Here is a 16106-nt window from a genome sequence, read left to right as displayed (position 1 = left end):
TTATATATACTGTTTGAGGATTGGGTCCCAAATATAAATCTGAAACCAGTATCGGAACGTAAAGTTTAATCAAAAGAATAAAAATAAGTAGCTGTGTTAAAAATTTGTTCTCTAAAACTATTTAGCCGAGTATGTTTATTTTTTAAAATATTTTATTTGAAAAATATACAGTTCCGAAAAACATTTAATAGAAATCATTTAGAAATGTTAAATACCACTTTTATATTCATAATTTTAAATAATTACTTTGTTATCTCTTCTATAAATGAATACATATAATTTAATTTATTTATTAATGACTTGATTTCTTTAATAATTTATGTCAAAATTATCAATGTTTCACATTAAGAAGAAAGTCTAGTTTAAATGTAAAAATTTATTAACAAAAATTTTTTGCTGTCCACTAATAAAATAATACTACGAATATTTTCCTAGTTTAACTTTCTGTGCGCCCAAGTCCAATTAAATGCTTCAAAAAATTATTATTACCGCCCAGCATCTAATTTAATATCATGATTCTATTTCAATTAATTATTTTATTTAGCTTACGATAAGCATAATCTTTACATTATGAAACTCTCATTTTGTTAGATGTTCCAGTATCGGGCCAACTATTGGGTTTAGATTTTTTTAGTGTTCCGGTACCGGGTCTTTTAGACTTATCCGAAAATTACTTTTGAGTGGCTAATCATTCAATTTATGAGGTAGTACTCATTATTTTATTTTCTTATAAACTATTCTTATAAACTTCTTATAAACTTATTAACTATTTAAATATTTTTGAAGTAAAGTAAACCAATCATATGTCCTCTGTCGTTCTGGTATTGAATTTTTTACCTTATAGCTTCCAAATTTCAGACATACAACTTAGATATTAACGTAAATAAATGAAAATCACATTACTCTCATTCTATTTTTATTTAAATTAATCAAATTTTAGAATTTAATTTAGGGGAAGGGGGAGGGGGAGGGGCAAAATGGGTCCCTTAAGAAAAAAATGTTGAAATCCTTAGTGTTTTTCTCTGGTTTTACTTTTTTTAAGTCCCTTGCCAAGTATTTGACCTTAATTTGCTCTGTTCATTGAAAATAAAAAATTGAAAATGTGGGGCAAAGTGGGCCACCTTCAGAAAATTTTTATAACATGAGTTTTTCAGCTTGGTTTACTTTTTTTGGCCTTTTACTGAGTTTATGGTATTAATTTTTTCGTGTCTATCGAAATTAAAAAATTGAGAAAAGTGGGGTAAAACGGGCCCCCAAAAAAACTCAATATGTTTCTTACTTGTTTTATGTTTTGAATCTTTTTATTATGTATTCAGCATAAAAAAGAGTTGACAGTGAAATTTTGGACGTTATAACAGCTAAATTTAAAGTTTTTTGTTGAATTACTATTCGATGAATTCAAAAAAATCGAATTTTTGCGCTGAAACATTCAATTTTTGAAATAGATTGCGCATGCTCATTCTTTAAATGTCTGTACGCATGCACACGCATCATGTTTGTATTTTTGACCGGATCCACCTACGAACATGTATTTCGACCCGCTGAATCCAAATTTGAAGTCCGTTCGGTCCGGTCACCCTCCAGATTTGAATAAAATGCAAAAAAACCCAAAAAAAAGGTAAAAAACTGCAGTCACAGTCACAGTGATTAAAAAATTTTTGTGGACCCGGATTGAGTATGATTTTTATGCATTTCAATCCACTAAATATGAAGCTGAACGTTAATTAGCCCGTTGAGCCGTCAAAATTTGAAAAATTTCAAAAAACAGAAAAAAATTGCAATAAATTATGAAAAATCGAAATTATCAAGATGAAAAAAATGTTTTTGATTCCGATTGAGTATGATTTTTATGGATTTTGTTCTACTAAATTTGAATCGGAAGTTTTTTTGCCCCATTAACGTTTCAAAATTTTAAAAATTAAAAAAAATCGAGAAAATTGCAGTTATAAATATGAGAAAAAAATCTATTAAACACGACTGTTAATGACTTTTATTTTTTACGAACAATTGTATTCTGAATCTGTGGAGCCATGGATCCAATGTGGTAAGTGAAAAAATTGAACGATTAAACGAGCACCCGAAGGCGTGCGAAGTTTGATCGTAATTATACTACGAGCCTCGTACGAAGAGATTAATAGTAATATTAATAATTTTATAACCATGTAGTTGTCTTTTTGGTCACTAGAGTGCACAACTTATTTAGAGAAAACTAAAATCATCGGTTCACCTACCTCGGTTACTCCCTCTGTTCTTCATATTTTAGAGATAAACTTACCTTAAAGGTTAAAATTTGGACAAGCCTTCTTTATATCCAGGGGTCGGGACTTCAAAGATCTTCTTTGAGGGTGGGACCTTAATCTCTTCGAACGAGACTCATAGTATAATTACGATCAAACTTCGCACGCCTTCGGCGTGCTCGTTTAATCGTTCAATTATACTACGAGCCTCGTTCTCGAGATTAATAGTAATATTAATAATTTTATAACCATGTAGCGGTTTAGAGACTTGGCCAAATTTTTTTTTTTTTTTTTTTTTTTTTAATATTAGTATGAAATTTATTGCTTAGGCTTTTTCATACAGAGTGTTTATATTACTTAACCTAACACAGCTCTTGCAAAACTTTGATTTTCTGCCGATATTGGCCTATTGTAGACCCTAGCGAACATCTCTGATCCTTTAGACCAACCTGCAGTCTTTCTTATCGACTCCAAATTGATACCTTTGATATAAGCCGCTGAGGTTGCCGCATATCGAGTAGAATGTCCCGAAAAAACTGTAGTGTCTATTCCACTCTCTGTCAGGACTGATTTAATCCACCTGCTAATAGTTTGACTGGTAATGGCCTTGTAAGGCTTAACAGTTGAAATAAAAAGGCTTTCCAGCTTTCCTCTTGCTGTTTTGGTATTTTTCACGTAAAAGTTTAGGGTCGTAGCTACGCATAATTCCGGTTTCTCTTTAAAGAAAGGTACTACCAGTAATGGTTGTGCTCGCCCTGGTCCCGAATTCTTTATTAGTTTTGAGATCTTGATCTCTAATGCATTCTCTCGGACTGTTATGTTCTTCACTTCAATGCTTGCTAATGTCTGCGCTCGATGAGCGGTGCACAAAGCTAGTAGCGTTACTAATCTTTGAGACAGCTTCGTCAAGGATAAGTTTTCTAAAGGATAATCTTTAGCCAGATGCTCGAGCACTTTCGTGACGTCCCACGTAGTTGTATATTTTGGTGTTGATGGTTTTAACCTGAATGCCCCTTTCATCAGTCTCGATACCAGTGGATCTGCCCCAATCTTAACTCCTGCTATGAGAGAAACCGCAGATCTCAGAGTGTTTAGTCCTGAGTATGAGGCTCCTTTTTTCTGCTTCTCTGTGAGGAAACGAAGCAAACCATGACTGTCCGGCTCCAAAAGGTCCAGCTCTTTCCTTGTGCAAAATTCGCTCCATTGCTGGAGCGCTGACAGATATTGTTTTAGTGTAGAGTCAGCCAGTGATGCTAGCATGATGTCTGCTGACTCCTCTGGCGAGCCTTTTTTAATAAAGGCTTGCCGGATAATCGTCCTGCAATCAGTTCTAGCGATGCTGCCCTGGGATGCTGCTTTGTCCTACAAGGAGACAACAATAGATTATTATTTGGTCTCAGGTATATTGGCTCTTCTACCAGAAGCTCGAGGAAAAACGGATACCAAGCTTGGTTTGGCCAATTAGGTACGATCACTATACCCGAAGATTTTTCCAGTTTAATTTTATTAAGGACTCTGAGTATCAGAGCAAAAGGTGGAAAAGCGTAGAAATCTATACTTCTCCAGCTGATTGTGAACGCATCTATCTCCGAAGCGCTCGCGTCCGAAAAACGTGAGCAGAAGTTAGCGCACTTTTTATTAGCCCTTGTTGCAAAGAGATCCAAGGCTGGAGCCCCGAACCTGGCTACGATTTTCTCAAATGCGTAACTAGCCAGCTCCCATTCCGTATCGTCGTTAGCTAACCTTGATAGACCGTCAGCTTCTACATTTTCTTCAGACGGTATGTACGAAGCAAATAAAAAATTATCTTTCACTTCCGCCCATTGCCAGATTTTGCGTGTCAGTTTATTAAACTCCGGGTGTTTAGTCCCACCCATTTTATTAACATAGGCTATCGCCGTCGTATTGTCTATTCTCAAAAGGATCTGTTTTCCAGTCACTTCTGCTCCTAATGACTCAAGAGCTAATTTTACTACGAATAATTCCTTGTAATTAATGTGCCATTCTTTCTGTTTCTCGTCCCAGAAACCATGTATACTATTCTGACCATCAGTCGCGCCCCAACCTGAATTCGAAGCGTCCGTAAAGATGGTTTTACTGAAATCTACAGATTTAATTTTGCTTTTCCCTAGTTGGACATTTTCTTGCCACCATAAAAGATCTGGCACTAATCTATCTGGTACTACCACCGTCGCTTCGTAATCAAAAAGATTTTTCCCTAGACTAAGAATTTTAAAGCCTTCTAAAGGCCGCAAATATAGCCAACCGTAGTCTACTCCCGGACACGCAGCGACTAATTTCCCTATTAGCTCTGATAGCTCTCTAATTGAGTGGCTTTGACCTGTCGTAAATGTACTTATTAACTTGCTCAGGCGAGCTTTTTTATCACTAGTCAGTTCTACTGATAGTTTCACGGAGTCTATGGTGAAACCCAAAAATTCACATCTGGTCTCTGGAGTTAACCTGCTTTTATTTTTATTTATTAAGAGCCCTAAAGACTCTAAAAGATCGACTGTGGCGGTTACATTCTCTGAACATTTCTCTGGGGAGTTCTCAATACATAGAATGTCATCTAGATAAATCACCGACTTAAAGCCTCTCAATCTAAGCAATTTGACTACTGGTTTTAGAATTTTCGTAAAAGCATACGGACTAGTACAAAGCCCAAAAACTAGACATGTAAATTGATAAATTTTGCCTTCAAATATAAATCTTAGGTATTTCCTACTTATCGGATGAACTGCTACTAGATAATACGCGTCTTCCATATCCAGGGTCGCAAAATAGACATTTGCTAATACTAAGCCACGAGCTGTTCTTAGATCTTCCATCTTAAAATGAGAAGTATCTATGAACTCGTTCAATCTTTTAAGATTAAAGATAAATCTATCTGAACCATCTTTCTTAGGTACCAAGAAATAAGATGATAGAAATTGTCCTTCTTCCGATTGACATTCTTCAATCGCACCTTTATCCAGCAATCTTTTAATTGCCTTCTCAAACCTCAACACCTCGTGGTCTTCAATGGATACCTTAGCTTCGCGCGCCTGAACTACCTGACGATTAAAAGCTATTTTATACCCCTTAATGCAACCTAATACAAACTCATTATCCGTTATTTCCTTCCAAGCCCTGTAAAAATGCTTCAAGCGTCCCGCTACCTTACTTACGGTGTTTATTGGGGTTTGGGTTTGTAGGTCTTCGTCGAAGGACCTGCGTTCTTCGGAGGATGCTGGTTCTGCCTGGCCTGAAATCTCTGGTTGGGCCGGAATGGCAGGCGACGTCGAGCTTGGCTCCAATTGCCCTGTTGGTAGTGACCGGGCCTGCGTCCCACCGGGCGAGATGAGTTTAAAAATTTGCCTTGATTGTTTAAGGCTTGAGTCGGTGTTTTAGCCACTGATACTACTTTGTCAGCTGCTTTGGCCGATTTTATATTCTCGACTAAATCCTTACCGAACAGTAATTCATCGGCGTTCGCCTTTTCCAGAATCTCTTTTGTCATTTTGTCAAATGATGATCTAATGGTTGCTTTTCTTGACAGCGATTGTTGATGAAAAGCATCAGCCAGGATTTTCGTTGCTTCAAATAGTTTTTCGAAAGCATCGTCCACATCAAGAGCCTCTGTCTCGGTGAATAGTGTGGACGCAATGGAGCCTACAGCCATCAGCGCTGAACCGATGGAGTTCTGAGTCAGCACGCGAAAAGTGTCTCTCTTCTTCGCGCTAACTGATAGCTTGGACTCGATTGGAAGATTAATTTTAGGAGCTTCAAAATCTTCAGTCCTTTTGTATTTTGTTAGTAGTTTGTCTCTGTCTTCAGAGCTCAACCCTTTCTCGGCCCAGAACTTCAGGCGGTTTTTTATTTTTGGATGCAGTTCTAATCGAAGACCCTTTTCTTCAGATGGGTCTTCTCCTAGAATGTCTTTCATCTCATCTGTCAAAAAGAGCTCCTTTTCTTCCTCTGATTTTTCATTTTCTTTACCTAAGGGTAAAAAACAAAATAATGATAAACATGTTCATTATTTTGACGATACATGTCAGCACTGGATGCGACATGTTTAATATATATATATATATATATATATATATATATTTATATATATACATATACATATACAGACGCGAATATATATATATCTTTCATTTTGACTAGTCACCAGAAAAGGGTGTAGAAAAGGAAGATAATTTATTTCTGGTTTTTTTTTTTTAAATATATATGCATATATATATACATATATACGCAATATAAAAATATATAAATATATTCGATTTTGTAGTTCTGCCGCTCGTGCAGACGCTACAATGTAATACCAGATTTATTGTTATTACTCAGTACATTATGAATATACACACATCATGTCAACAAGACATACAAGATGGCCCTCTTGCCGCCAGTGCAAGTGTAAGCCTGGTTTCGCCATACTGCGTGATGTATACTAATGCGCATGTCATACTATATATATGCAACGGCTGGCTTACCGTTCGTGTAAGCGCAAGCCAAGAGGCGCCATTTTTTTTTTTTTTTTTTTTTGGAAATAAAAATTTCTCAAATGTTAATAAATTACCTTTTTCTGCATCGGATGTCTCTTTATTTTTTAATTGATCATCCGTTTGACTCTCGTCCGTAGAGCCATCATCATCATGCAAGTCCCCCTCGTTGTCGATGGTTTCATTTGCTGGTGGGGTTAGCGTCTCCTCAGGATTATCTTTTGATTGTTTCAATTTTTTAACAACTGTCTCGATACTACTTTTGCCTTTGCGTTTAGACGTGTTGTTCACTCTTGTTCTCTCCATAATTATTTATTAATTATTTAAAACCGATAAATTTCTCACAATAAAAATTTTGATGTTTACTCTAGTGCACAACAAAAAGATATGAAGAACAGAGGGAGTAACCGAGGTAGGTGAACCGATGTTTTTAGTTTTCTCTAAACAAGTTGTGCACTCTAGTGACCAAAGAGGTAACTACATGGTTATAAAATTATTAATATTACTATTAATCTCGAGAACGAGGCTCATAGTATAATTGGGCTCACGATTAATGTGCTGGAATTAAAAATAAAAAAGTCAGTAAACATACGTGTGATAGTTGTAAATAGATTGAAATAATTATATTTTATTAACTTTTAGTAAAAACTGACTACTTGAAAACTTACTTTTATATTTTTAATTACTTGTAAAAATTAATGTCTTAATAACGTAATCTCTTAAATTTTAATTGTTATCATTTCTGTAAAATAAACAGTTTTTTAACAAAAAATACTGTAAATAATGCTGTTAATTAAATTGTGATCTAGTTTGTCCTTTATATAATTTTTGATGATTTCTACAATGCAAAAATTTTACACGGAGAGAAAAATATGGAAATCATTCTTATAATTTTAATGAAATGTTTTTCTATACCATTTAGGAGCGATTACTTAAATTATGGGAATTGTACCCATAATTTTTGGAAAATGTTACTATAATTATGGGAATGGTTCCTATAATTATAGGAACGATACCTATAATTATAACTGTAATATCGGCATGATTCCCAAAATATATAGGAATGATTCCCATAATATATAGGAATAGTTTCTATAATATTATAGGAACCATTAATATAATATTATAGGAACCATTAATATAATATTATAGGAACCATTCATATAATATTATAGGGACCATTCACATAATATTATAGGAACCATTCCTATAATATTATGGAAAACAATCCTACAATATTATAGTGATGATGCCTAATAATATTGAGATATTTATCATTACAACTCAAGTTATTTGTGTCTTCGATGACCACTTTGAAGCATTTGAAATTATTAGTAATTTCAATAATTTTACTTGCTTCCCAATAACATCATTTGAAGTATGTAAAATAAGTAATATTGTTCATATAAATAATAAAAGTTATATACCTAAAAGGTGGATTTCATTAATTTTCAACGCATGTATTGTGAATAAATAATTTGTTTTAAAAATAAAATGAAATTGTAAAAATAAACAATGAATTTCCATATCTACCTTGCTCCTCTAATTGTATAGTGAGAAAATATTCCTTTTATTAGAGAAACTTTAGAATTGCTACAATATTTTTAAATATTATCTAACACAATAATAACTGAGTTGGAGTAAACAATTTAAGATTAAGTAAACACGTGAATAAAAATTATGAAAAATAAATTTTTTTACTCTAGTGAAAGATCAATTTTCATTTACAAAACAAAATTTATTAGAAAAAAAATATATAATCATTACTTTATATCTTTGGAGTGATTGGTTAATTATTATGAAAATAAACATTTTTCTATTATTATGTGCGTCATTCCCATGATATTATAGGAACCATTCCCATAATATTATAGTGAACACCCTGGCAGATTCGTGGTCATGATAAAATGATCGTAAACGACGGTGAATGCACCGCGGATTCACAGTGTCGACAAATGATCGTCGAATGACCGTCACTTGACTATCGAACGGCCATCGTTTGACAGTGAACGACGAGTATTATTGTGAAAGTTTTTCACTGTTACTTTATGATTTTTATTTTGTATAGTTATCATACTTCACTCTTCGAAATACCAAATTTTTACTTGACTTCTCCGATTTTTTATCTGAGTAAAAATCATAGATCATCGATCGATCGTCTGTCATTTAACAGTCATTCGAAAACATATAAATTGTCAAAAAACCGTAACTCGGTGGTGGATGCACAGTAGTCTGTAAGTGAAACGAGCGTATAATGTCGGTAAGTCAGGAACAAGTGTTGTATTTTTTTCATAGTCTTAAATGAAAAACTGTAATAATTTTTGTTTATGAAAAATATAATAATATTGTTTTTTTTTTTTTGTTTTTAATCGGGAGATATTTTATTCAACAATTAATAAATTATAATTTATTTTCAACTTAACTTTAAATATTTTCTGCACGTCTAATATTTTCACCATAATTCAAAAATTCGAATCCATTATTAAAGATTTGAGTTTTTTTTTTTTTTTAGAGACGAAAACTTTAATTTTAAAATTACGGAAAAATAGTTTGTTATCAAGAAAAATTATTATGAGATACTTTTTTTAACAATTTCTTTTTCAGATCTTTTTCTATACAGTTAATAATTTCACCGTAATTTCGAAATCAAGATTTTCGTAATCATCAAAAATTTGAATCATTTATTACGATTATTATTTTGATGTCATGGAAAAAATATAAATTTATTTAAGCTATTTTTATCTGTACAATGAAAAAAAAATGACTTGGTTTTGACACTTTATCAGGTGACTGATTTAACCGTTTCGAACAGTGTCTCAGATAGCCGAACTGGTAAAGTCTCGGGCGCGCAACTAGATGAGTCGGGTTCGAGTCCCGATCTAGACTGTCCGAAATATTTTTTTTTATTTTATTGTCCGTGACAGTAGCGTAAAATTATCGTATTTCGACAGTATATTGAGCGTACAGTGTCGGTCATAACGTCGTAGATTCACTTGCGTATGCACCGTATATATTCGATAAATTTATAGTAGACATCGTTCAACAACGGTATCCGATGCTGACTGACAAACCGCTCGGTAAGAACGAACTTTATACGGTGAAACGACCGTGAAACAACCGTCAATCGACCGTGCTTTCACCGTGTCGCCGAAACCGCCAGGGGACGCACATACAAAATAGGAAACATAACCATAATATATTGAAGCTATTCCATTATTGTATAGGAATGTTTCCAATAAATTATGGGTATGGTTCCCATAATGAACATAGGATTGATACCTATAATGCTCATTTTATTATAGGAATCATTCCCATAATTTTTGGAAAGGTTCCTATAAATTTCTCTCCGTGTAGAACCCGTTTAACTGAAAAATATTCGTTGGTTTTTAAAGTCTAATCAGCCAATTTTACCTTCCAAACACTTTAAGTGTTGAAAATGTTGAGGGCCTATTTTGCCCCCAAATATTTTTGGATATTGAAAATTTTAGGGGGCCTATTTTACCCCCAGGGGCCCATTCCTTCCCCCCCTCCCCTATATATCAATTTAAAATTTTACTTCCGTACATCTACATTGAAAAAAAATTTTTCTACACTGCACGATACGAGATCGCTACTGTCACGATCTACACTTTACTATCTAGAGAAGAGTGAGGTTAGGAAAACTGTATACTAACGGTAGCAATACGTTTCGTGAATGGTACTGAATAGATCGTGACGGTAACTATCCAGACTGCTACTCGTAGCCTCTACGGATCGTATCGGTGACGATTCACTCTTGCTGTACAGTAGATCGTGCCGAGTAGAAAACTTTTTTTTCAGTGTAGACTTTATTATAATTTAAAATATTAACTAATATTATTTTTTATGTTACAGAACAAAGAATAGCGGTAATTATGTACAGCCAATTCGGAGTGATGAGAAATGCTAGTAAAAATTTAAGGACACTAATCAAAACATGACTTTCTTAACTATTTTATAAATGTAAACATTAAATATGAATATTGAAAACGAAGATTCTTCAACTTCGACTGAAGTCAAGTCGAATGGAACTGTAAATATAGGATTAAATCCAAGAACACCACCAAAGTGTGCACGTTGTAGAAATCATGATTTAAAAATTGCTCTCAAAGGTCACAAAAGATATTGCAAGTATCGAAACTGTAACTGTGAAAAGTGTATACTCACGAAGGATCGTCAAAGAGTTATGGCGTTACAAACTGCGCTTAGGAGAGCTCAGGATCAAGATACTTCAAGAGTTCGGAGACCTGAAGAGGTTATTCTATTTTTGTTCCTTAGGGAAACTTTTTTTCCTTTTAATTCAGCCGTTTATTGACAAATATTTGTCAGTTGATGATTTGAAAAGTTTGATTGTCAACATTTTGTCAATTACAGTTTTTATTATTTTTAAGACTAATTAATTTAATTGTCCTTTTTCTCAGCAGGTGGAACCTCGGCCATTGACTCTAGATCGAGAAAGACTAATTACAGCATCTCAATCTACGCGTAGTTTAGAGGGTAATTGCGATAGTAGCAGTGCAGATTCACCAATAAGTAATCATGGTAGTACTGGTGTCCATATTGTCAGTGTTCCAAACTTACAGAAGCTGTCACCAACTCTAAACAATCATACATCCTCAACTACGCAAATATCCGAACCGAGGAGTTGTGAGTCTAATTTATATATAACAAAAATTTTATAAAAAATATAATCTTGATAACTTTTATTATTTGTAAAAATTAAATTTTTTTAATAAGTACATTTAAATTTGACTATAAAGTGACCTACAATATTTACCGATCTCTACCAAATAAATACGAAATATTTTCTGCATTAAATTTTTTGAAAAATATTTTAAAAGCTGGAGAAATAACAGTAATTAATTGCAATATTTGTTGTAGAGAAAGTGGGGAAAATGAGGGCTCCTCACTATAATTTAGTCAAAAAATAAATAATTTTTGTTCCGTTAATTTACTATGATAAATTATTAGGTGAGAAAGACCTCGAAAGAGGAGAAAATTTGAACTAAATTCTCATAAAAAGGCAGGCATGAGATTCGAAAAAGAATAATATTTTGAATGAGCGATAAATACATCAGTGGATCATATTATAATTTAAAAATAAATTATAAAAAGTTCATTAACTATTTTATTTATATTATAATAAAATAAAAAAATTTCTCGATAAATAAATTTTTTAGAATAATATTTTAATTATTTTGCAATGTCTCGAATTAATCAATGAACAATAAGTGCAAGTGCTCATAACTTCTAGACTAATTTCACCATAAAAAATTTAACTTCTGTCAACTATAAACGTGAACATATTTTCCATTGTTTATTTTTACTTTAGATTCAGACCGTCCATAAAAAATAGGATTTAGGGAGTAGTAAGTTAATTACGAAAGCTGAATTTCATGCATTTCTTTCTATTGGAAAAATGTTCCTATCTCAAAGCAATTTCATGATGTGATCTATAATCTATTTACTGAGTTCCGGCATGGAAAAAACTTACCAAGATATATGCGCTCAAAAAAGTAGTAGTTCAACTATATTTCCGATGAAACCTAAAATATTTGCATTTAGAGTTACCATAAAATTGACAAAAATTCAACAATTAGTCTGTGATTTAAATAATTATTTATTCTTATGAATACAGCGAAGATTTCTAGAAGTATTGATGTGACATACTTGAAGTATAATTAGTAAACAAAGCTTGATATTCAGCATTTTAATGATAGTAAGTTAACTTCTTCGTTTTTTATCATCTAACGGAATAATCATCCATGCGATAAATTCTAATGGCTGCTGTAATCAAGCCATCGTAAATCATAAGTAGTCATACAGTTAATGAAATATGTATTATATATTATATATTATTCTCCTTGTTGTCAATAACAAATTTGTTCTCAATAAAGTCTCGCGAACAATTATATGTTTTTCGAAATTCAAACAGAAAATTGTTTCAGACTGATTTTCGAAATTCAAGATTTTACTAAGTATTGACATTCAAAAATTTTAAGAAGCAAACTGTCTACTTAAAGAAATGCTGAGTTTTCGAAGCCCCAAATAAAGTGAATCTTTTATTTCTTTTTTTAAGTACGAATTTTCAACTACCGTTAAAAAATAATTTTTTATTTTTTACGGACAGAATAGGTACCTCCTAAAAAAGAAAAAAAAAAAAAATTAGGAAAATGATTGACCCCAAAGGCCATCCCTGCAACTTCCCGCTAATTCCATACCTAAGTGCTTAAAATTGGCTACCCCTCTTTACATCTCAGAAATAACGTCTGATTTTATACTCGAAAGAAAGCCAACAAACGCGTGTAATCATGTTGCGCCCTTTTAACATGGTTTTCGGGTGTGTTTATGCTCTAAAATATAGACCAACACAGAGGAGATATTATTGTCTGTGATATGATTGCCGAGATATATTTGCCAAGACATTATAGACTGAGAAATTATGAGGGGTCACCCTTAAAATTGCACTTAAGATGTTTTTGAACTCTTTGAGCTCAAAAATACAATTTATGTGTTATTTTGAGCTCTCCGAGCTCGAAGAGATAGCTTTTCTATGGTTTTGAGCTCTTCGAGCTTAAAAGTCTGATGGAAGTTTCATGAAACACTATTTTTTGAATTTTCATACCGCAATAACTTTTGAATGAATCAACCGATTTTCACGCAGTTGGCGGATTTCGACGCAGTTTTTAAGCCTTATAAAGAATTTTTAAGTTTGAATTGATCAAACTAGGAATTTCGAAGTAATTCCGAAAAAACACTTTTTTCGGTTTTCTTTCGTTCACGATATCTCTTGAACGAATCAACCGATTTTGACTGGACTAGCGGCGATCATTAAAAGATGATTAGTTTTTGGGGTTGATTATTGGAGCTGTTTAAAAGTTATTCTAAAAAAACACATTTAAAGAAAAATTCAAAAAACGGTAGACCCTGAAGGCCATCTATGCAACTTCCCGCTAATTTCATACCTAGGTGCTTAAAATTGCACTAATGATGTTTTAGAGCTTTCTGAGCTCGAAAATACAATTCATGTGTTATTTTGAGTTCTCTAAGCTAGAAGCGATAGCTATTCTATGCTTTTGAGCTCTTCGAGCTCAAAAGTCTGATAGAAGTTTGATAAAACACAATTTTTCAAATTATCAAACCGCCATCACTTTTAAATGAATTGACCGATTTTCACGCAATTGGCAGCATTCAACGCAGTTTTTTCAGCTTCATGGAGAATCTTCAAGTTCGAATTGATAAAACTAGAAAATTCGGAGTAATTCCGAAAAGACAATTTTTTCGGTTTTTTTTTTCGTCAACGCTAACTCACGAATAAACTAACCGATTTTGACCGGACTGACGGTGATCGACGTGGTTTTTGGATGTTAAGAGCTAATCAGTTTTTGGAATCGATCGGTAGAGCCGTTTGAAAGTTATTCTGAAAAATGTCGGAGTTATGTTAAAAAAATCCTTGTTTCCAAATATTTCGTCGAGGATATCTCTCGAACCAATCAACCGATTCTTACGTTCTTGACGGTGATCGACGCGGTGTTTGAGCTCTAAAAATTATTCTATTTCACCAAAAACGATCCGAAAAGAAATTTCGAAGTTATGTGAAAAAAACACTTTTTTCGGTTTTCTTTCGTTCACGATATCTCTCGAACGAATCAACCGATTTTGACCGGATTAGCGGCGATCGACGTGGTTTTTCAAGCTTAAGAGCGGATTAGTTTTTGAAGTTGATCGATAAAGCCATTTATAAGTTATTCCAAAAAAACCACTTGAAAAAAAAAATTTTTTCTTAGTTTTTTTGAGATTTTTCAAAATTTCTCAAAATCTATCGATCCGAATCAGTTCAAATTCACAGGAAATCTAAGTTTGAGGGAACTCTTTAGAACGCCCTTTGGTAGGTTCCGATCGGTTTAGCCGTTCAAAAGTTATAAGCGATTCACATACTTACACACACACACACACACACACACACACACACACACACACACACACACACACACACACACACACACACACACACACACACACACACACACACACACACACACACACACACACACACACACACACACACACATACACACACAGACATAGTGACAACCTCGCGGGAGTAGTCAGGGAAGCTTGCTATGAGCTTCAAACATCGAGATCTGATGAAAACTCGATTTCTGCAAAACGAGGTGAAAACAATAACTTCCCGATTTTTGAAAATCTTCGATTTCGTTAGCGGGAAGTTAAAAAATTCTTGCTAAAAAACTAGAATAAGCGAAGGAAAAAAATTAGTAAAACGTTCTTCGAGCTCAAAAGCATAGTTTGCATTTAGTAAATTAAGTGCGGTAAACAGAGCTCGATAATTCTCAGAAAGAAATTCAATCTGATGATGAATGGAAAATGATTAAAAAGTCACGTTTTCTGTTCCTGGGAGCAGACATCCATGTGGAGACATCCATTGTTGATGGTGGTTACTATGTGTGGGCTTACAATCCAGATCACTGCTGTATCAGCTTGATCCGTGAACCAAGTTCTACTTCGAAGGTTTGAGTGTTGCTCGCTGATGAAGCAAATGTCAATCTTGTCTTCGAAGACACGTTGACGTAATAGATTCTGCGCGAGCACATACTTGTTAAGGTTTCCTTCGAGTACCCGCGTCATTTTCGTGCTATTGTTGCTTCTGTTAATGCAGTACGGTATGCCTTGCAGACTCCTGAACCAGAAATGTGGCCCTGGCTATCCTTGGCATCCTTTTCAGGATTGTACAAGAAGCATTCCGGCTAATCAGTAAAATCTACGGACGTGGTTTTCTCCACCACATTTGTAGCAGCTTTTACTCCTATTCGGCCCTTTGCAGAAGCGTGTCACATGTGCATATTCGAGACATCTGAGGCAACGAATTACTCTCACGACCGGTTGAATGCGACAGTTGACCCATCTGATCTTGATGCGTGCCTTGTCCAAGGCTTTAGCTGCACTGGCTCCATCGAACTCACAGAAGGCCGTGTGTTGACCTCACGAGATGATCTTCGTTAAGCTGATGCGTTTGATCTTCAGATTGGTGATGAAGTCACATTCAAGCGCTTCACGAACGTCTTTTTCAGTAGCGACTCCATCCAAGTCAAGGATTTCGATTGTTGTTGTAGGTGTGAGCGTCTTAACTATACAAATACTCTTGGTGGCTACCTTAACCGCCTCGATGAGAGCGCTGCTTTGGTCTTGCGATCCATTTCCAGCAGTACACCCCCATTCTTCGTCCGTATGATTGGCTTGATGTCCACGGCAGCGTCCATAGGGTTTATTTTAGTTTTGATCTCTTTGAGGAGATCCGCGTAAGTTCTCGCTTCAGCTGGTTGGACGAGGACGGCCTTAGTCCGTG

The 16106-nt window shown here is 34.2% G+C and overlaps 1 protein-coding gene across 1 annotated transcript; it reads right to left on the bottom strand.

The window, feature by feature from the left end:
* Positions 1–2594: 2594 nt before the first annotated feature.
* Positions 2595–7030, bottom strand: LOC123272770. The gene is made up of 4 exons (XM_044739797.1): positions 6802–7030; positions 5644–6218; positions 3656–5560; positions 2595–3599 (listed from the first exon to the last, which is right to left on the bottom strand). The coding sequence occupies exons 1-4, from the start codon at positions 7028–7030 to the stop codon at positions 2595–2597; spliced, it is 3714 nt and encodes a 1237-aa protein (XP_044595732.1).
* Positions 7031–16106: the final 9076 nt, after the last annotated feature.

Source organism: Cotesia glomerata, linkage group LG1, assembly GCF_020080835.1.
Source record: "Cotesia glomerata isolate CgM1 linkage group LG1, MPM_Cglom_v2.3, whole genome shotgun sequence".
Classification (NCBI taxonomy): Eukaryota; Metazoa; Arthropoda; class Insecta; order Hymenoptera; family Braconidae; genus Cotesia; species Cotesia glomerata.
This window is presented reverse-complemented; position numbering and strand designations above follow the sequence as displayed.

Excerpts from the sequence above, each read along its gene's own strand:
- LOC123272770 (XM_044739797.1), bottom strand. The coding sequence starts at position 7,030 with ATGGAGAGAACAAGAGTGAACAACACGTCTAAACGCAAAGGCAAAAGT. Across the intron at positions 6,219-6,801 it reads GACATCCGATGCAGAAAAAG|GTAAAGAAAATGAAAAATCA; the intron begins GTAATTTATTAA and ends TTTTACCCTTAG. Across the intron at positions 5,561-5,643 it reads CGGCCAAAGCAGCTGACAAA|GCCCGGTCACTACCAACAGG; the intron begins GTAGTATCAGTG and ends GGTGGGACGCAG.